This window comes from Rhinolophus sinicus, linkage group LG06 (assembly GCF_036562045.2).
Source record: "Rhinolophus sinicus isolate RSC01 linkage group LG06, ASM3656204v1, whole genome shotgun sequence".
Classification (NCBI taxonomy): Eukaryota; Metazoa; Chordata; class Mammalia; order Chiroptera; family Rhinolophidae; genus Rhinolophus; species Rhinolophus sinicus.
The window spans coordinates 164334288-164354684 of record NC_133756.1 but is presented as its reverse complement, the minus strand read 5'-3'; the positions used below and the strand labels follow the sequence as shown (position 1 = coordinate 164354684).

Genomic DNA, 20397 nt, shown 5'->3' with positions numbered 1-20397 from the left:
TGGCAATCTATGTCCTCTCTCTTTTTTCTTTGTCAGTCCAGTGAGAGGTTTGTCCATTTTACCAATCTTTTCAAAGAACCAGCTTTTGTTTTATGTGTCTTCTCCTGTTTCTAATCTCACGGACCTCTGTTCTTATTTTCTTTTATTAGTTCCTTCCTTGTGCTTGCTTTGGATTTGATACCTGAAAGATAAACTTCTAATATATTTCATACACTATAAATGATTGTACATTACGTATTTGTATGGATTCCTTGGCAATGTCTGATTGAATGCCAGATATCAAGTATGAAACATCGTGGAAGAGGTGAACGATGTTATCTTCCTGCAGAGGTAACTGATTTGTCCTCTGTCAGCAGTTGGGATGGGGGTGGGTAACACAGATCCAGTCAGGAGTTGACATGACAGGAGGCAGATGTTATTCCTCACCAGGAGTCTGTCTTCCTGGCCTCACTGTCTCCCAGGATTTAGCCTTTAGGCATCTCAGTAGGAAGCCTTGCCGTCCTACCACATTCGTCCTTGATAGCTTCTGAAACCAAACTTTCATCTTTCGATAAGGCAAAACTACCCGAAGTTCTGCTTCACTTTTAAGGCTCCTATTTGATGCTTTCTGCTTGGTTTCTTGCCTTCTTGCTCCAAGCAGTTTAATAATTGGCAGATATTTCAAGGGCAGAAATTACAGAATATCAGGCTTGCTTCTCCCCGGTGCCCTTTTCTCTAGCATGTGTGCCCTGCGAGCTCTGGCTGCTTTGGTAACCTCCAGTCTGGGCTTGGTCTCTAAGCCCCATGGAAGTGCAGAAACACCTAGCTGTACTTTGGTTAATGCCTGCTAATATTTCCAGCAGCTGCTTCCTGCCTGTCCCTTGGTATCTCATTCTCTCTGCCACTAAGAAAAGGGCAGGTGCCATGGGGAAAGGCAGAGGCATATGTGGGCACTTGGCTGCACTTCCCCTCTCACCAGGCTCCAGACACCTCATGTCCTGGGTTCTCTCCTGTGCTTTCAACAGCTGTTTTTGTGTATTTTTTCTATCTTTCCCACTTGTTCTCAGTGATTTAGTTGGTCTGATATAAGCTCTTCTATCATAGACAGGAGAGGAAGCTGCAATACATTAAACATAAATTAATGAATGACCCGTGAATTAAAAACAACTCAGCTTTCTAGAAACGGCTTATTTATGTTTTGATTTGTTAAATCTGGACTACGTCAAAGGAATTCCCCTGCCCCCACCAAACTTTTTTTTTTTTTTTTGCAGGTATACATAATCTCCCCCTACCACCACCACTCTGAAAAGGTCCGCTAAATTGGATGGAATCATCATTTTATTTTAGCTTTTTATTATGGAAAAAAATTAACAATGAAAAAATATACAAAACTAGGTAAAGCAGCATGCTGAACCCCAATATACCCATCAGTCCCCAGCCAGGTTTGCTTCATCTAGGTCCCTACCCACTCTGTCCAGTATTACTTTGTAACAACTCCCAGGTATGATGTAATTTAACTTATACTTCCTTTAGCATGAATCTGTAAATGGCAAGTAACGGCTGTCAGAAAATCATAAACCCAATACCATTTCCACACCTAGAAATTATCAACAATTTCTTACTATCATCTAGCATCCAGTCAGTGGTCCACGAGGACCCTCCATGAAAAGCATTTTCCTTGGGTGAAGGACAAGCCCACGGGAGTCCGTGGGTATTGCAGGCGGGGTCTGACAGCGCACGAGTCCTTGGCTGGGGTGGGGACAGAGGCAGGAGTGCAGTTTCCAGGCTCTCGCCCTGACGTGGAAAGGTGCTCACTCGGGTAGTAAATGGCCATCAACTGTGATTGGATGGCCATCAGCTGTGGCTACTTGGCCCTCAGCTGTAACCAGTGAGCCATTGGCCACTAATATAATTGCCGTGGCTACGCCAGCAGAAAATGGAGGCTAGCAAGAAGATGGTGGCTGGCAAGTGGATTGCAGTTAGCAAGTGAGGTGGGTTGGCAGAGAAGTGGACGGCAGGCTGTGGATCGTGTGGCTCCTGCTTCCTGTGTCTCCAACCCAGCCGCCAGCGAGACTATAGTGGTGTGACTCCCCTATCTATGGCTCCATGGGTGTTCCCTTTTGGCGTCACCATGTCCTGCGTTCTTATGTGGGGAGCGGGACCAGAGACCCTGCATGACAACTGGGCTTCCAGCCTCCGGAGGCTTTCAAAAGTCCAATCTGAGAGTCTGTATAAAAAGTGCAAGCAAAGCAGACTTAAAAAGAGCCCATAGGGTCATCAGCCTTCTCACTGCCCCCATGTAAGTAATAGTGAGATTAGAGTTATTGTGCAAACACATTAGTCTGACTTTGTTTGTCTTTGGTAGGCATGGGAATGTTTGTCATGGGGGAGAGGTTGCTTCCACGGAACACTGTAACACACCCTTGTGTGCTCCCCTTGTGGGCTAATCCTGTTCATGGTTTCTAAGGTTTCGTAAACAACTGGATCTTGAATTCTTCTAGTTTCCTTCAAAATCTAGCTACACCTCCCCACCCACATGAACGTTCCAATTTTTCTCCCTTCTGACCTGGAATCTTTGGGAACAAAACGGCCCTTTGCCTGCCTAAAGCCTTGCACACTGCTGCTGACAACTTGATACAAACTCCTGGAAGTGGTCACAACAGCTCAGGTATGACAACCTTCACGCCTCCTGCTGTGTGGGCCACTCAGAAAGGTTAACGGACATGGAAGCTGCCAGCCAGGAGCTCACTGTCCTTACTCCACCATCTTAAGATGCTTTGAGCCTGGACATCTGGAAACACCTGGAAATCTTCTCAACCGGCTGCCTTCTAGACTCAGAACTGGCGTTTTTTGTGTTGTTGTTTTTTAAACGATTCCTCTTTGTTTTTCTTTTATTTTCATAGACACTCCCCTTATTAAATGCCTGACACCTAGCACCATCCTGCACATACCCTCTACTACCACGTCGCAAAGCATGGTCCAGCTGGTCCGAAATGAACAAGAGGCGACCGATTGCGAAACAATGTCTTTCCTCGAACGAGACGGGGGCTTGACAGAGGTTCTTTGCTTGACCAAACTCTAGTCAGGCTCCTAAACCTTCTCCTAGGCACACCTGTGCACTTACCTGTACAATCCAGTTTTAGCCAGAACCCTAAGTCACATGGCCACAGGCTGCTCGGCTCACAGCAACAGAAATCTATTAAGTCACCGCCATCCACCTGTCCACCCCCTTCCCCCTTCACACCTGCGTATTCCATTGACCCATTGAAGCTGCAGACATCAGCACAGCTGCTCTGAGACCTCAGTGTGCCGTCATTAATCGCAGTTCAGTGTGTACCTCAGTGTCTTGTGAGGCACATGCAGTGACTCACCTCCAAAAGTTCCCTAAGGCCGCTTCCCAGCCAATCTCTGTTCCCACGCCAGGGGCAATGACTGTTCTGATTTTTCTTACCAAAGATTAGTTTTGCCTGTTGGAAAACATCGCATAAGTGGGACTATATGGTATGATGCTCTTTTTGATTTACAATTTTATGAGTTTTGACAAAATACTTTGTCATATGATGATGGTAACACTCAAAATGCAGAATAAACCCCCCCCCCAATTCCTCCTTTGTAGTTACCTTTTCCCCCACCCCACGCCCTGGCTCCTGCTGACGGTGATGTGACATAGAGGCTGAGCTTGGGGTCCTGTGGCTGTGTGACTTCAGGCAAATGGATTCACCGTTCTGTGCCTCAGTTTACCTATCTATAGAATAAGGATAGGAAGAGCACTGGGTTGAATTGTGTCCCCCAAAAGATGGGTTCAAGTCCTACCTCCCTGTAACGCAGAGTCTCAGCTCCCGTTCCCCGCACAAGAACGCAGGACATGGTGAGGCCAAAAAGGAACACCCACAGAGCCATAGGTAGGGGAGTCATACTACTATATTCTCGCTGGCGGCTGGGTTGGAGACACAGGAAGCAGGAGCCACACAATTCTCAACCCTCATTGCTCCGCTTGCAGGCTCAGCCGCCATCTTCTTGCTAGCCCCCATTTTTTTCTCTCTCTCTGCTAGCGTAGCCACAGCAGTTATATTAGTGGCCAATGGCTCACTGGTTACAGCTGATGGCCAACTAGCCACAGCTGATGGCCATCCAATCACAGTTGATGGCCATTTACTACCTGAGCCAGCACCTTTCCACGTGAGGCCGAGAGCCTAGAAACTGCTCTCTGGGACTCCGTCCCCACACTCCCTCTATCTATGAATGTGACCTTATTTGCAAAAAGTGTAACGAGTTGAGATGACATCACACTGGAGCAGGGTGGGCCCTGCCTCCAATGACTGGGGTCCTTATAAGAAGATGAGACGAGGATGCAGGCAGACATTAGGGTGATGTGGGCACAAACCAAGAAACACCTGGAGCCCCCAGACGCTGGAAGAGGCAGGAAGGGCCATCTCCTGGAGGCTTCAGAGGGAGTGAGTTCCTGCCCACACCTTGATTTCCTACTTCCGGCCTCCAGACTGAGAGAATGAATTCCTGTTGTCGAAGCCCCCCAGTCTGTGGTCCTTGGTTAAGGTGGCCTCAGGAAACCAATATAACCACAAGGGTTGTCAGAAGGATTAAGTGAGTTAGCACGTAAATGGCCAAATGCAAACACAATGTCGCTGACTGTTACTATTATTAAAACTATTAAGACTCTGCAGATAAAGCAGCGTGAACATGTGGATGCTCTTGCCATTGGGGTTCCGGGATGCCTGAGGCTGCTGCATAGAGCTCACGGTTTACAAGGGCACGAGTGTGTGTGTGTGTGTGGGGGGGTAGGGGGTTGGGGGGAGGGGGGGCAGTGGAGGAAGCCATAGTGACCCTGTCATTCCCATGATAAGGTCTCAGGTGCCTAATTTCCTTTTACTTGATACCCTTTCCCCCAAGGTAGGAGGGCTCAGATGACTGGGCACTATTGTGTGTATGGTACTTGTCTGTATTAGAGAATTACATATATTACGAAGATGTAGTGACCGCTTGAGAGTGCTGTTGTCCAAGGATGGATAAAGAGACCGATGGGACAGAGCAGCGGGCCCAGAAACAGACCCACGCGCGTCCCAACACGATTTATAACCAAGATGCAGAGCCGTGGGAAGGACCCTAGTTATAATCAACGTGCCAGCACAGTTGGACAACCACCAGCTCAGATGGCCAAGTGGCCTTTGGTTTAGGCTGAAGTAGGGTAACAATAGGTCCGACTTCAAAGAGTTGTTAAAATTACCTGGCTAAATTTACAAACTGGTTAGGACGGTACTGAGAGGCAGGAAACAATGAATAAAGAAACACCTGCTACTCTTTAATTTCCCGCATCACCACGTGGGTTGTCTTAGGATGGTGATGACTCGAGCGCCCCCTAGTGGGGGCAGGAGGCATCACGGGGGAGATGGTCGACCCCCGGTTGAGCAGCCCAACTAAGGTTAGGAAGGAGTAGTGGAGCCCTGATAACAGCCAGTCCCTTCCCTGGTGGCAACACCCACAGCTCTGCTCCACTGAAAGGCTAATTGTCGAGTATCATCAATTTTGAAAAACCCAAACCAGGGAACAGGGGGAGGGGGGTACCCCCACTCCTTATACCTCATTTCCATGTGGGATTGCCCCCTGAGAAGTGGTTCTCGGGGTGTGGCCCCCAAGACCCTCCAAGGGTAAGAGACGTGAAAATTACCTTCACATAATACACGTTATCAACCTGCCTCACTGGGGTTTTCCAGAAGCTTCCAGGTGCGGGATGAAGCCGCCGATGGAATGCAGACGCAGATGTGCGGGTCCAGCCCTCTCCTGTGACGTCAGGCGTTAAAGACATCCGCAAACACGCAAAAGCATGTCGCTCTGCACACTCCATTCCTTTGGAAAGGACTATAGAGTTCTTTTTCATAAAAATAGGATTAATGTTTACATGGAATGGGTGTATGGTCATTTCAAATGATTTGATCAGTCCACATTTCAAAACTTCTGAGTTAGTTTCTAGTACAGGAAATATCGAGAGGTATCACACACATCGAGGAACGTTCTTTGGGCTCCTCAATGATTTTTAAGACCGAGGTCGAGGTCTCCCTGTCTGTCAAGCCAGCAGGCTCTTCCCACTGCTCCCCTTCCTCCCAGGGAAGAAGGGAGGGCTTGGGGGTGACAACTGGATTGGGTGCCGGTGGCTGTGGGGGGAGCAGAGGGGACCGTGGCAACTTCCTGAATACACCTGATGACAGTGGTGGTTAGGGGCAGCGGGGATGCAAGCAGGTGGTGAGTTTGACAGGTGGGAGCCTAGGAGGTGGGTCAAGGTGGGGTGACCAGGAGCTCAGAGCCATACAGAGTGGGGCATCCTGTCAGTTAGACAGGAAGGAATCTAAGACCTGGGAGCTTGAGACACTCCGCCTACCCACACGGCTTGAAGGAAGTGCCATCAGACAGGTTGCTGAGCAGGCAGCTGGCTTTCTCATTTAAATTAGTTCTACTTATGGCCATCCATTCAGAACTCAAAATGGGGAAGAAGGAAGCCATGCTCATTTCACAACACCCCGTCCCCCTTGAGAAGGGCCAGCACCACTTCTTGTGCAGTAACAGTGCCAGTTCAGAAGGGAAGTTGTTCGGGCCAGACCAGCTGGGGAGGTCCTGCACACCCTACCCCGACTGCAGCTCTGCAGAAGCCCAGGGACAGGTAGGCATCCAGGCATCGTCCTGGGCTGGGAGTCCCTTGTATTTTGGAAGTGCACTGGGGAGGGAGTGGCGGAGCTGGGCTCCCTCGTCTCTGCGTCCAAGGAGCTTCAGGAGTCAGTGAAGGTCTGCTCACCCGCCCGTCCAGTGGCCCCTGCAGCCCCAAGGGTCTAAGGTGCAGTGTGCTCTGTGCCTGTCATACACAGATCCAGGATCTCGCTGGCAATCTAGACTTGTGTTTGTGACTGTCACTTGCACCCGGTGGCCCTCTGCCTGGAGCCTGGTGTTATTTCCACTAGACTCCACCAGGCACCTAAGCTGGGGGTTCCTTCCGAGCTGTCCATGTTGCCTCTTCCAGCCTGGAGGTCTGGGGCGCCTGAAAGCTCTGAGACAGGTAGACAAAAGCCAGGAAGCAGAATGATGGCTTCTTGGGACAACCTCAGGCTTTTCTCTAACTGTGCCTGCTGTGCTGAGCTCTGGGGCTCCCCTGCGGGCCAAGGTCTGCCGTCAGGACTCATCAGCTGGGAGAATCTGACTAAGACTTGAAACTGAGACTGCTAACGTTTGTTACATGTAATTACGTGGCATTAGCCCATGTAAATTACATTTGGGGTGTAGCTGCTCACATTTACCCCGCAGTTATCATGTGCTACGTACTACGCTAGGTGCTTATGTGCTACAAGCGTTTCATGTCACTCAGAACCCGGAATTTCAACTCTCTGATTTGGGTTGCTGTGCTGGGGCTGGCACAGTACAGCCCAGAGCCTGGCACATCGCAGGGGCTTGGTAACCTGACCCTGAGAGCTACCTCATCAGTAAGTGGTACTATTCCCATGAGGACCACAGAAGCAGGACAAAGCTAAGGGTAGCACGTCCTGAGGGAGCCGGCCTCGTCTGAGAGAGGGAGGAGACCAGACTCGGAAAGCATCGACTCTCACTCGTGGGTTGGGATGAGGTGCGTCTGTCCTTATGCTATTCAGACTTGGTGGGAATTCCTGACGCGGATGGAGGTGGGGCTGGGGAGGGCGGGGAAGGGGAGTGGGAGATGGACGGAGCTGACCGGCCGGCTCCGTCTGGAACCCTTGCCCCTGACGCTCCTCCTGGCCAGGTTCTGACATCCAGGGAACTCTGATTACTGAGGTGACGGTGCTGTGAGAATTCTCACTGTCCCTGGATTTGAGGTGCCCTCTGTTCCAGGTCCCTTCCCCAAACCCAGGTCGCCCTGAGGTGAATGCAGGGTTTGGATCCAGGGGCACCTGAAATATGGGGCTTTGCCACGTGAAGGCCCTGGGGCCTCAGCCCGGTGTCCTGGCCTCTTCCAGGAGTATGGTGCCCCATAACATGCTTGGTGGGAACTTTGTGGTCCTTCCCCCGGCGGACGTCCTCATGCCCCATGCAGAGAACCAGGACAGCAGGAAACAAGGGCTGAAGGCTGAGGCCAAAATGCTTGGGGTAAGTGCAGCTGCCAGAGTGGACGGGCTGAGTGTGGGGGCACGTCCTCAGCGTGGCTCTGGGACCCAGGCTGCTCCAGAGGCTTGGGGGTGGGGGCTCTGAGACCGCCCAGGTCTTTTCCATGGCAGCCAGGGAGTTCCTACCTGTGTGTTCATGGGGAATGTTTAGCTGAGGTCTTTTATGAAACTTTGCTTTCTTAACTCATTTTAAATGAATGACAGCAGACGATATGGTATATTTGCACACACTTTATATTGGGGGTGCTCAAAATTCTGTTGAACAAACTCTTTTAGATTTTACCTCCCAGGGACATTTTCTTTCGAAAACTGTAGAAACTTTATCACCAACACCCCACTTGAAACTATTAAGTATTTTGAGAACAGAGGTGACATTTGCCCTTTGTCTGCCTTCTGACATCTCTCTCCGTGATTCCTCAATGAGACACCACTCCACTGAATGAGGGAAGGGGGGCAGGGAGAAAGGGGACTAGTGGCGGGTGGCAGCAGGGACCAGGAGTGGGGTCCTAATGCCTGGTCCCCCTCAGCGCCTCCTTGCCCACAAGAGCTGCTGTGGTTGCCTCATTCTCAAAATAAATCCGCCTAACGTTGGGTTGAAAAGGGCTTGCAGGCTGACTCATCTCTTACAAGTGAGAAATTGCTTAATAAATGTTATGTAAGAGTGAGAGCTTGTGGTGGAATTATTTGGGGGCCACTGGGGGCCCCATCACAGCTCCTGCGGTTCCTCCCAGCTAGGCAGCCATGGCCTGAACACAGGTCCGTGTGCCCATGCGTGTGGGGGAAGGTGGGAACCAGCTTCGGCACACCAGCTGTGTGCACAGAAAGGAGGCCGGGAAGCACAGAGCTTGGGGCTCCGCGGGCAGGGCCCACGGCCCTTGCCAGGAACCCGGGAAGCTGCACCCACCCAGCTACTAAGGAATGAGATGTCACCGTGCATGTCTCTGGGCCTTAACCTGGGGCAGTCCCCACACTGCTTGCCAAGGCCCCAGAGCCGCTAACAATTCCCCCGGGGTTACACCCAAAGTTCTGACCCTGGCTGCTTTGGCTGGCTCACCTGGTGTGTTGGGGTCCCCTGGCTGGTAACAAATGACCTCAAAGTGGGGGCTTAAAAGCTTAACCTCTCAGCCTTCTGGAGGCCACAAGTCGCCCATCGCGTGTCGGCGGGCTATGTTCCGCACCAGTGGCAGATGCTGCCACTTTACCTGGTTTGCAGCTGCACAAGCCCCGTCCTGCCTCCATGTTCTCCTGTGTATGGTCCGTCCCTGGGGCTCCCTCCTCTGCTTAGAACCACATCCATCATATGGGATTCAGGGCCCACCCCAGCTCACTGAGACCTCGACCACACCCACAAAAGCTCTAGTTGCACAGGAGTCACATTCCAAGTCCTGGGGTCAAGGCTGAAACACACGTTTCTGGGAGGATACAATTTGGCACCTGGTAACCCCCTTTTCTCTTCCGACAGACTGTCCAGATCGTCTCCAGCGTCATGGTCATGGTCTTGGGGCTCCTTATAGCGTGTTCTCCCTTCCCCTATCAGTTCAGCTCACTCATTGTCACCCTGGTGAAGTCTGGCTACCCGTTCGTCGGTGCCAAGTGTGTGAGTGAGTGGGCACTCATTGGGGGGTGGTCTCTGGGTTGGAGAGGGCGGGCTCAGGCTGCTCACCTGTGTCCCGGCAGAGTCTGTTGTTTGGAAAGTAAAGAGGACGCAGGTGTGGGACTTGTTTGGTGGTAAGATGGAGGTCCGTCCCCCCCCCCCCCCACGGGAGTGGCTCTGCAGGGGGCCAGTGTGACTCACTGGCTCCAAGGTCCGGTCTTCTGACATGATTGTATTGTCGTCCCCTGGGGCTCGGGGAGCGCAGTGGCTTCTCTCTGGGGGGACTGTAAAATTGGTAGCCCCAATAGGGATAGTTTTAAACATAAAAGGGTGCTATTGATCATAAGCTGTGACACAGGAATACCTGACTGTCCCTGACACCCCAGGACAGGCCCCAATGTCCCCAATGCCTTCAGTCCTACAGGAAAGCAAGGACGTGTCAGCTGGGTGGTGGGGACGTCGGGGCTGCCTCTTTGCATAGAAACCACCCTGCCCTGTTTCCCCTTTTCTGAGTAGTTTATCGTCTCCGGATTGCTGTCCGTCATCATGGAAAAAAGAACAAATAAGCATATGGTGAGTGCAGGCACGATGGCACCTTGCTGACTTCTAAGGGGCTTTGGAGGGTACTCGACTGAGCGGACCCCCAGGTCGGAACAGGTGCCCTCGGTCAATGGCCCAGGATGACCAGCCCAGAGCCGGTGCGTGCTTCTGCTCCTCACGCAATACCCACTCGGTAACCAGCACCGAGCCGTCGCCAGGCTCTGGGCCGCTTTATGGAGCAACCCTGCCCGGTCACGACATGCTGTGGTGCCAACTGGCCACCTGAATCTAGGTCCTCAGTGACCATAGGGGACAGGGCACGTGGAAATGATGAGGTGTTTGTAGCATGCGACCCGTTGGGCAAGAAAAGCAGAGACCACAAGAAACGCCCCTCCCTCAAGATGGAACACAGAACGGGGACTTGTTCAGGCCCAGGCTCACACTTGGTCACTGGCGGTGGCCCCGGCAGCAGGTCCCTGCATTCTCGTATAGCCAGGCCAGACAAGAATGGGGTAAAGGAGGGCACGGGGGCTGTTGAGGGATGGGACGCTTCTAAACTGCAAAGACTTCCCTTTTCTTCAAGACGCATGGGTGGGGGCTAGAGGTAGGTAAACTGAGTCTGAATGGCCTGAGACTAGAATCCAGGCTTCCTGCTTCCAGGGGCTTCCACGCCCGGAGTGCAGCTATGGTCTCTGCCCTCCTCTGGGCTCACCCCGGGGCTGGGCTATAAACGTCCACGTAGGGCCCCTCCCCTGCGTGGTCCTCGGTTCCCTCACCTGCCGAGGCGTGTCCCTCAGGCACCTTTTGGTTTGTGCAGGGGAATGGATGGAAAGAATCGGGGGAGCCCCAATTCTATTGCATCCCTGTGTGGGGTATCCATTGGAGACCCCTCTGCCTCTAGCCCTGCCGTGCGGGGGCCCCTCAGGCTGAGCTGGGGTGATGGTGCAGAATGTGCCCCCATGTGATGCCAGCCCAACCCTGGGACAGGGCTTCCTGCAGGCTTTGGGGAGATGGGGGAGGTGGGAACCTCTTCAGGGTGGCTGGGAGGGGCAGGGCAATGCCAGTGGGGAGACCTGGGGGACTAGGGTGGCAGTGGTTACCAAGCACTACGGGCACGTCGATATCCTACCTGCTCGGGTGGCCCAACTGGACATCGGTCCTGTGTGTGTTGCCATCCGGTCCTGCCCAGTCCTGAGTCCCTTGGTCCCACCCGGAAGCATATGCTTCACTCTCACATTCGTGCATTCTGCAAGCATTTCCCCGTGGGCTCGGGAGCTCTGCGGAGGGCAAACGGATCCTATCACGTGGACCCGTCCTGCCGTGGGACCCCGAGGTGGAAGCCCACGTTGGCAATGCAGAGGGGACGTGCTGCGCAGAAGCCCTGACCTGGAATCCCCCCGCAGGCCTGGGCAAGCCTGGCTACCAACCTCCTGAGTCTCGTCACTGCTTTTGTGGGCTTCGTGCTCATTACCTTCCACATGGCCGAGGTGCTTGTCGCCCGGGGACAGTGTGAGCTGGATGTGGTGCCCACACAGCCATCCGGGAGCAGCTTCTACAGTTCAGGAAGCACAATCCCTAAGTGTGCCTTCGCCAGCTCCATCTTGCTGGTGAGTATGTTCAGACAGAATGTTCCAGACTGGAGAAATCTGAGCGATTCCCAGCTTCTTGTCATCTGCACTTTCTTCGGAGGGAGAGGGGCTCTGGGGGAAGGTCCAAAGAGGCAGAGGAAAGGCAGCCAAGTGGGCTGTACGTAAACTAGCCTTTATCTATCAAAGGTTATCCCAGATCACGTGAACTTGACAAACATTTGGGTTAGTTTCTATCTTTCTGAGAGTTTGAGGAACACTAAATTTGTATAAATGCTTATTTTTCTTTAAGCCAATTAAATGGCTCTCAGCTTCACGTGGAAAGGTGCTGGCTCGGGTAGTAGATGGCCATCAGCTGTGACTAGTTGGCCATCAGCTGTTACCGGTTAGCCGTTAGCCACTGATATAACTGCCATCGCTGAACTACCATATCTTGTGTTCTTGCGTGGGGAACAGAGTCCCTGCATGACAAGCTCTTTTAAAAAATCACATACATAATACACACACAGATATAGAACAAACATATGTCCAGACACAGACGTCTTATAAACTTACGTTTTAAAATTGTAGCCATGTCTCAGGTACAATGACAGAGCTCAGACGAGCAGCTGGATCCATGGTGTGTTTCTGGCAGGCGGACAAAATGTTTCACTGAAGTTTTTTCATTGGTGCTGTAAGGATGCTTTGAGGGGAGCAATGTCTGGAGTCCCCCTGTCTTTCAGAGGCTTCTGCACAATCACAGAACGCAGTCCTTTGTCTCTGACAGGCTTGGGGTCCCTCTTCTCAAGGGTACCTGTCATGCGGGAGACCCTGCTCGCTGCGCCATTTGTCGTGTGGGGCAGCCTGCAGGGTCTCTGGTCCCGCTCCCCATACAAGAACGCAGGATATGGTGAGGCCAAAAAGGAACACACAAGGAGCCATAGATAGGGGAGTCATACTTAGTATATTCTCGCCGGCGGCACTATACTCTCACTGGAGGCTGGATCCACACTGTCCGCAACCAGCCATCCTAACTGCAATCCGCGCTTGCCAGCCCAGCCACCATCTTCTTGCTAGCCCCCATTTTCTTCTCTCTCCTCCTCTCTTCGTAGCCACAGCAGTTATATTGTGGCCAATGGCTCACTGGTTACAGCTGACGGCCAACTAGCCACAGCTGATGGCCATGCAATCACAGTTGGCCATTTACTACCTGAGCCAGCACCTGTCTATGTGAGGCCGAGAGCCTGGAAACTACTCTCTGGGGCTCCGCCCCCACACTCCACCCCTACAGGCTCTCGCCTCATAATCTACGCGACAAGCGTCTTCCGCGAGGGGACCTGTGCGAGGAGCCTGGGGGTGAATGCAATATCCTGGACACAGCCAGGCTCTCTGGGCACAGCCAGGGTTTCTCAGGGCACCACCAGTGCTTCTGGGCACGGCCAGACTTCCTGGACTTCTTAGGGTACCACCTGTCTTCCCGGACACAGCCAGGGTTTCTCAGGGCACCACCAGTACTCCTGGGCACTGCCAGACTTCCTGGACTTCTTAGGGTACCACCTGTCTTCCCGGACACAGCCAGGGTTTCTCAGGGCACCACCAGTACTCCTGGGCACAGCCAGACTTCCTGGACTTCTTAGGGTACCACCTGTCTTCCCGGACACAGCCAGGGTTTCTCAGGGCACCACCAGTACTCCTGGGCACAGCCAGACTTCCTGGACTTCTTAGGGTACCACCTGTCTTCCCGGACACAGCCAGGGTTTCTCAGGGCACCACCAGTACTCCTGGGCACGGCCAGACTTCCTGGACTTCTTAGGGTACCACCTGTTTCCCCGGGCACAGCTAGGATTTCTCAGGGCACTGCCACTTTCTCTGGGAACAGCCACACTTCCTGGACACAGCCAGGGCTTTCAGGGCACTGCCACTCTCTGTGGGCACAGCCACACTTCCTGGACACAGCCAGGGCTCTCAGGGCACTGCCACAGCCACACTTCCTGGACACAGCCAGGGCTCTCAGGGCACTGCCACAGCCACACTTCCTGGACACAGCCAGGGCTCTCAGGGCACTGCCACTCTCTCTGGGAACAGCCCGACTTCCTGGGCACAGCCAGGGTATCTTCAGGGCTCAGCCAGACTTCCTGGACTCAGCCAGGGCTCTCAGGGCACTGCCACTCTCTCTGTGCCTCTCAGGGTACCCTGCTGGAACAACAGCGACTCACAATCAAGGTGCTTACATATTCTCAATGGCGGCCAGTCAAGAGACAAAAGCAAATATCCCCCAGTTCCACTAACAACAGTTCCCAAACAAACAGTCAAGCGGTCCATTAAATTAGGGATGGAAGGCAATTCCCCATAGTCCATAGTCATTCACCAGGGCTGTCCTGGGGGTGAGGGATGACCTTGACCTCACCCTCATCTCCCACGGAGGACTCAGCAAGCGTTACCTCCTGGGACTATAAGTCCTGCATCCGGGCTGCCTGAGCAGGAACTTCCCCGGCCCACAGGGCTGCAACGACCTTTGCTTTCTCCGGCCTGTGCTGGTTGGGGAACCGTCCACATCTTTCCACCTCTCCACGGGGCTCCATCTCTCCAGCAGCTGCATGGCTTTTCCTGTGCTGGTGGAAGAACCGTCCACGTCCTCCCACTCCTCCACGGGGGTCCAGCTCTCCGGCAGCTGCTCCTCCTGGTCTTCCTCAGACTGGGTGTTCATACGCACAAACTGCTCCACCGTCCTTTGGAGAGCTTTGGCCGGCACCATATCCTGCTCGCTGTGCCATTTGTCATGCGGGAGACCCTGCTCGCTGCGCCATTTGTCGTGTGGGGCAGCCTGCAGGGTCTCTGGTCCCGCTCCCCATACAAGAACGCAGGATATGGTGAGGCCAAAAAGGAACACACAAGGAGCCATAGATAGGGGAGTCATACTTAGTATATTCTCGCCGGCGGCACTATACTCTCACTGGAGGCTGGATCCACACTGTCCGCAACCAGCCATCCTAACTGCAATCCGCGCTTGCCAGCCCAGCCACCATCTTCTTGCTAGCCCCCATTTTCTTCTCTCTCCTCCTCTCTCTTCGTAGCCACAGCAGTCATATTGTGGCCAATGGCTCACTGGTTACAGCTGACGGCCAACTAGCCACAGCTGATGGCCATGCAATCACAGTTGGCCATTTACTACCTGAGCCAACACCTGTCTATGTGAGGCCGAGAGCCTGGAAACTACTCTCTGGGGCTCCGCCCCCACAGTACCCCTTAAAGTGGACTATCTTTCCTAAGTCCAAGTTTCCCCCAAAGTCGCCACTACAGTTCCAAATTGTCCTTTAGAAAGTCCACCCATTTTCCAAGAAGGCACAAGATCCTGGTCCGTGGTGGGTGGACACACGGGAAGCCAGAGTTTTTTGGGAGGCGGAGAGATAGTCGCAGACCCGGTGGAAGGACCTTTGCCTTGGGGTTCCCTAGGACGTCTGCCCTCAGAGGCGCCCTGATTCTGAACAGCTGCTCCCACACCCGAGGCATCACGTGGTTCCCCTTTGGAACAGAATAGGGTGACTTACCGAGAAGCTTCAACAAACAAAGTACAGGCGCCCACAATAAAGCCAGAGAGCTCAACACGCAGAGTGTGGAACCGCGGGGGGCTATCCCGAGACAGGCTTTTACACTCTCACTGGCAAGCGGAACTTTACAGAAATCATGGAGGCTGCATCGCATTCCAGTTGTGTCAGGAAGCCTTTTAGTGGGTAAACTCAGGAGAACAGGTACAAGCCCACAGACACTGAGAAAAGGAGCTGGGACGAGGAGGACGGAGGCTTCCGTCCTCACAGCCAGGGAGGACGGAGGCGGCCGGGAGGGTGAGACGCGCCCAAGGACAGTGTCCCAAGGACAAATCTCAGGGCCTCATCCCAGCTCAGGCCTCCCCAGAGATGAAGCCAGCCGATAATGGGAGCTGCTGGGGGTGGTGCTGTGAGCGGTTTGGATGAGGTTTGTGCAGAGGTAAAGGGTGAGCTCACTTGCGGGGCATTTTCTCAGGGGTTGGGGGTCAGCGGCATCCCCTCCCCACTTGGTCCTTGAATGCAAAGGATCCCATGCTGGGCAGATGAGCGCAGCAGAAATTCATTCTCTCACCTTTGGAGACCAGAAGTCAGAAATCAAGGGGTCGCTGGGCTGTGCTCCCACTGAGGGCTCTGGTGAGGGTCTGTCCTGTCCCTTCCAGCTTCTGGGGGCTCCAGGGGTTCCTTGGCTTGGGGCCGCATCACCCCAGTCTCTGCCTCCATCCTCACCTGACCTCCTCTGTGCGTTTTTATGTTCTCTCTTTTTATAAGAACACCTGTCGTGGCATTTAGAACTCACCCTAAATCCAGGATAAACTCAGCTTAACTAATCAGCTGTACAAAGACCCTATTTCCAAACAGTGTCGCATCCTGAGCTTGCGGGTGGACATAGATTGGGGGGCACCATGCCACACCCTCAGTCATGGTCAGCATGAATGGATCCGATAGGCTGCACACCTGTGGCCTCACCTGTCCTACCTGCTGGCTCTCGCTCGGAGGCAGGTGACCCAGGGCTGGGGAGCTGTGGTGGTCCGCGTGGGCATTGACAGCTACACCAGCCGACCCCTTCTGCAGGTCACCGTGTGCCTTGCTGCCGGAGGGGAGGGGTGAGTAGAGGGTGATGGCACCAGTTTGCAAAGGTCTCCTGCACTTTCCACCCGTGTGGACCTGAGGGCGAAGCATCGGCGTGCCCACTTCACAGAGGGGGAAACCAAAGTTCAGACAAGTAAAGAGACTGGCCCTGGAGGCTCCACGCGACCCCCGGGCATCTGCCACCCGCTGTGGAACCCAGGGCTCGCCCCTGTCTCCCAGGAATCAGGAACAGGTGGGGGCAGGTATACCGCGAGCAGATTAAATGACGCCCACCCGCAGCAGGAGTGAGGGCAGCTGGCGAGGCTCTCTGAGGTCCGAGTCGGCGTGCGGCCCTCTGGCCATCTCAGTACCAGCCCCGTGTGCCCTGTGTTTCAGGGGGTGCTGTCTGCGATGCTGCTGTTCACGGTATTGGAATTCTGCATTGCCATCCCGACGTCCCTCCTCTGGTGGAGACGGGCCCGTTTAGGCGTCCCTGGGGTGAGTCTGGCGGGGCCCGGGGTTCGTGGTACAGGTGGCTTCTCAGGGGGTGGTCATGGGACTGTGGCAGGTGGCACTGGGCAGGCCCATGAGCGGGGGTCCCACTGAGAGTGAAGCAGCTGCTGGGAGGGCAGGACAGCGAGGGGGCAGGGGTCCAGGGCTGGGGGGCGGTGCTGCAGCTGAGGACCTGGTGGGCCTAGACAGCCGCTGTACAAACCACTGGCTTAGCAGAAGAGGAAACTGAGGCTCTGGAGGCCGGGCGACTTATCTGATGCCTAAGGTGCCTGAGTCGAGATGAGCCCCTCCCCCGGGAGGCTCAGGTTCCCCACCTGGGCTGGAGCAGGTGCCGGGCCCCCAGGATTTCCTCATCTTGGAACCCCTCCTCCCATGTCACACTTATTAAAAAGACCTTAACGCACCCCCTGAGAAACGAGAGCAAAATCATACTCAGACCAAATCCCACGGCTCAAACATGGAAGGAATGAACTGATTTGATTCACTCGAGACCTTGTCAAGGAAGAGCAGTGGGAGTCCTGCGCGCTCGCTGCGGCTGGACGGGCTCCTCTGCCGTCGCTATGGTCAGCCTGGGCCGACGACGGCTCCCTGTGTCACTCTGCGGGGTGTGGCTGGGCAAGACACGTGCCTACATCTCGGAACTGAGTTCAACGGGGGCTCACATGCTCTGTCTTCTCCAGGATGTGCGCTTCCGGACTCAGAATGAGACGATAACCATCAACGTGCTCCCGGAGACTTTTGCTGATCCTGACCCTGTATCTGCTCAACTGGCCACCTTGGTGGAGAGAGAGCAGGAAGGAAAGAGGGAGAGAGAGTGAGGGAGAGACAGAGAGTGAAAGAGAGAGATGTCAAAAAAAATACATGTGGAAAAGGAGCCACTTTAAACGGGAGCTGCTGCTCCAGGGGAAATGTCTGGCACGTCTTATACCTCGAGCCTTTGAAATGTCCAAACAGCAAACAACCTTTGCACTGGGCCTAAAGCAACCTTGCGCCCCAACGACCCGTTTGCAAAGATAGCAAGAGAGCACATATCATGACTACCAGACTGAAAACATTAATATTGTGTTTACAATTAGTGTCACTATGTTATCTGCACCAATGGCCTTTCTTCTACTGATGTAATTGCCCCCTTTCCTTTCTCGTAAACACCCCTGGCTTTTGTCTCCCCATCAGAACACTATTTGGGCTTCTGCCTGAATGAATCGGTGCTTCCCGAATAGCTGTTCTTTGATCTCAAATAAATGCTCATTGCCTCTCACTCAGGTGTCCCCAGGGTGAGTCTGGTGGGGCCCAGGGCTCATGGCTCAGGTGGCCACACAGGTGGTGGTGATGGGACCGTGGCAGGTAGCACTGGGCAGGCCCACGCGCGTGGTCCTGAGTTAACAGTGAGTTAGGGTGACCTGTGAAAACCAGTGCTCCTTGAGAGGGTGTGTGGACCTCGCTGAAAACTTGGGCCCAAGATCCTAAGGGACTTATGAACAAGTCTGTCTTCTAAGCGAATGTGTTCAGCGTGGGTCTCCTGGTTGCCTCACATGGATTCAGAGAAAATATGTTTGTGACAAATCCCTCAGGCCACCAGGATGCAGATGGGTCATGGCGGACCCCAGGAAGCCAGAATGGGACGTTGACATGGATGGGGACATCGGGGTGACACACCCTGTATTTTGAACTCCCAGACTCTGTACCCCCTGAGCATGCAGAGTGCTCAGCCCGCCCGACTGGGGACACTGCCCCCTTCCTGGAGACAATGCAGAGCTTTCAAATGTATCATTTGACTGTACAGTCGGGGGTTGGCCCAGCCCCCACTTTGGAACCTTGGTCTGTGGGGTAAGAGCGTCTGTCGAAAAGCCAAGTAGAAGCTGGAATGATCCCACCTTGACCTCAGCCAAGGCAGTTAATCAAATCACATCTCAGGGGGATGGCAGAAATTGGTGCCACCCTTACAGGCTGAAAGGATGCAGGGTCATTTTACGTTTCACTGTCTGAGGGTATTTCCTCCCTTCTCTGTTTTCTCACATACTCACCTCCAGATAAACTTCAGAACCGGCTTTCCAAGCTCCAAGCTTGTTACAAGGTAGAGATTAATTTCCACGTAGAGATTAATTTAGGATAGCGTTGATATTTTCAATTTTTGATTCTTTCAACAGAAGACCCTGGGAGAATTCCAGATCTTACTTTAAGTTGTATTTTTAAAAATAAACTTCTCTGTCTCATCCGAAAGTCTTGCCAGTTTGTTTCGTCCTGTTCAGTTTTTCTGATACCCATTTTCAAATATCATCTTCCAGTGGCTAGATCGTTGTACAACATTTCATGTTGGCATCAATAGTGAACATCTTCCTCTTGTCCTTGATTTTAATTGCCAAGCTTCTGATGTTTTAGCTTTAGCATGACCCTGGGGCCACTTGTACTATTACTTATTTGACATTTTTCTTTAAATCAACTTGCTTTTTTTTTTTTAAGATTTTTTTTTTAATTGGGGAAGGGGAACAGGACTTTATTGGGGAACAGTGTGTACTTCCAGGACTTTTTTTCCAAGTCAAGTTGTTGTTCTTTCAGTCTTAGTTGTGGAGGGTGCAGCTCAGCTCCGGGTCCAGTTGCCGTTACTAGTTGCAGGGGGCGCTGCCCACCGTCCCTTGCGGGAGTCGAACTGGCAACCTTGTGGTTGAGAGCCCACTGGCCCATGTGTGAATCGAACCGGCAGCCTTTGGAGTTAGGAGCATGGAGCTCTAACTGCCTGAGCCACCGGGCCGGCCCTCAACTTGCTTTTTCACTCAGCTCCACTCTAAGCAATCGATCGTCATGGGTTTTTTGTGCTGAATATGTTTTTATTATATGTCTACACACATTAAAACAAATACCTATTTAAACATCCTGTTTGAAAAGGTGCATTCACGCTCTGTGTTCTATCTGCACACAGGCAGAAAGAGACAAACATACTGAACAGTTTTGCCAGTTTCGTCCAGAGCATTTCAGTGCCACGTTCTTCCTCAAACAGTCAGGGTTCACCCTGAAATGTCTAAATATACTTTTCAGTTGCCAAGCATGGAACATACTATATATTGGTTGTAGAAAACCAAAAGTGCTCACTTATAAGAGAAGAGGGTTAACCTGGCCACTTGCAGTAAAAGGAAGCGCTTCTAAGCTTGAGAACCCCAGGCCTGGGTCCAGTTTTTCTCCTTTCTGGTTGCACAAGTCGGCTATAATCTGTGGCTTCCGCCGATTGAAACCCATGATCGGAAAAGTTCCTGTTTTGCTCACACTTACGTCACAGCCTCTGCGTGTTCCTACAGTAAAACATCCCGGGAAAACAGCCTTGTTTCTCGCCCCCCGGGCTCCCATTGTGAATGTCTTGTTTTTCTCCTCTGTGTACATAATGAGACGATAGTCTTTGTAGGCTGCCCTTTGTCTAGTTTTTGGTGTCAGAAATACACGAGCATCTTAAAAGGGGCTGATACATT

At 52.9% G+C, this 20397-nt stretch overlaps 1 protein-coding gene and 1 long non-coding RNA gene across 5 annotated transcripts; one reads left to right on the top strand and one right to left on the bottom strand.

Moving 5' to 3' along the window:
- Positions 1-6523: 6523 nt before the first annotated feature.
- Positions 6524-19159, top strand: LOC109460340 (membrane-spanning 4-domains subfamily A member 6C). Of its 4 annotated transcripts, none has more exons than XM_019755595.2 (8): positions 6524-6649; positions 7398-7600; positions 7968-8097; positions 9577-9711; positions 10225-10281; positions 11652-11855; positions 16823-16924; positions 17620-19159. In XM_019755595.2, exons 2-8 carry the CDS (start codon positions 7596-7598, stop codon positions 17755-17757), a joined length of 771 nt encoding a protein of 256 aa, XP_019611154.2. In that variant the 5' UTR covers positions 6524-6649; positions 7398-7595; the 3' UTR covers positions 17758-19159. The 4 variants fall into 4 exon arrangements, with proteins under 4 accessions (XP_019611154.2, XP_019611157.2, XP_019611155.2 ...); XM_019755598.2 differs by having other exon boundaries at positions 6548-6649; positions 7492-7600; XM_019755596.2 differs by having other exon boundaries at positions 6559-6649; positions 7425-7600.
- LOC141572302 (uncharacterized) lies at positions 12376-16372 on the bottom strand. Its single transcript, XR_012497676.1, has 2 exons — positions 15057-16372; positions 12376-12627 (listed from the first exon to the last, which is right to left on the bottom strand). It is a non-coding gene; the product is annotated as an uncharacterized LOC141572302 (long non-coding RNA).
- Positions 19160-20397: the final 1238 nt, after the last annotated feature.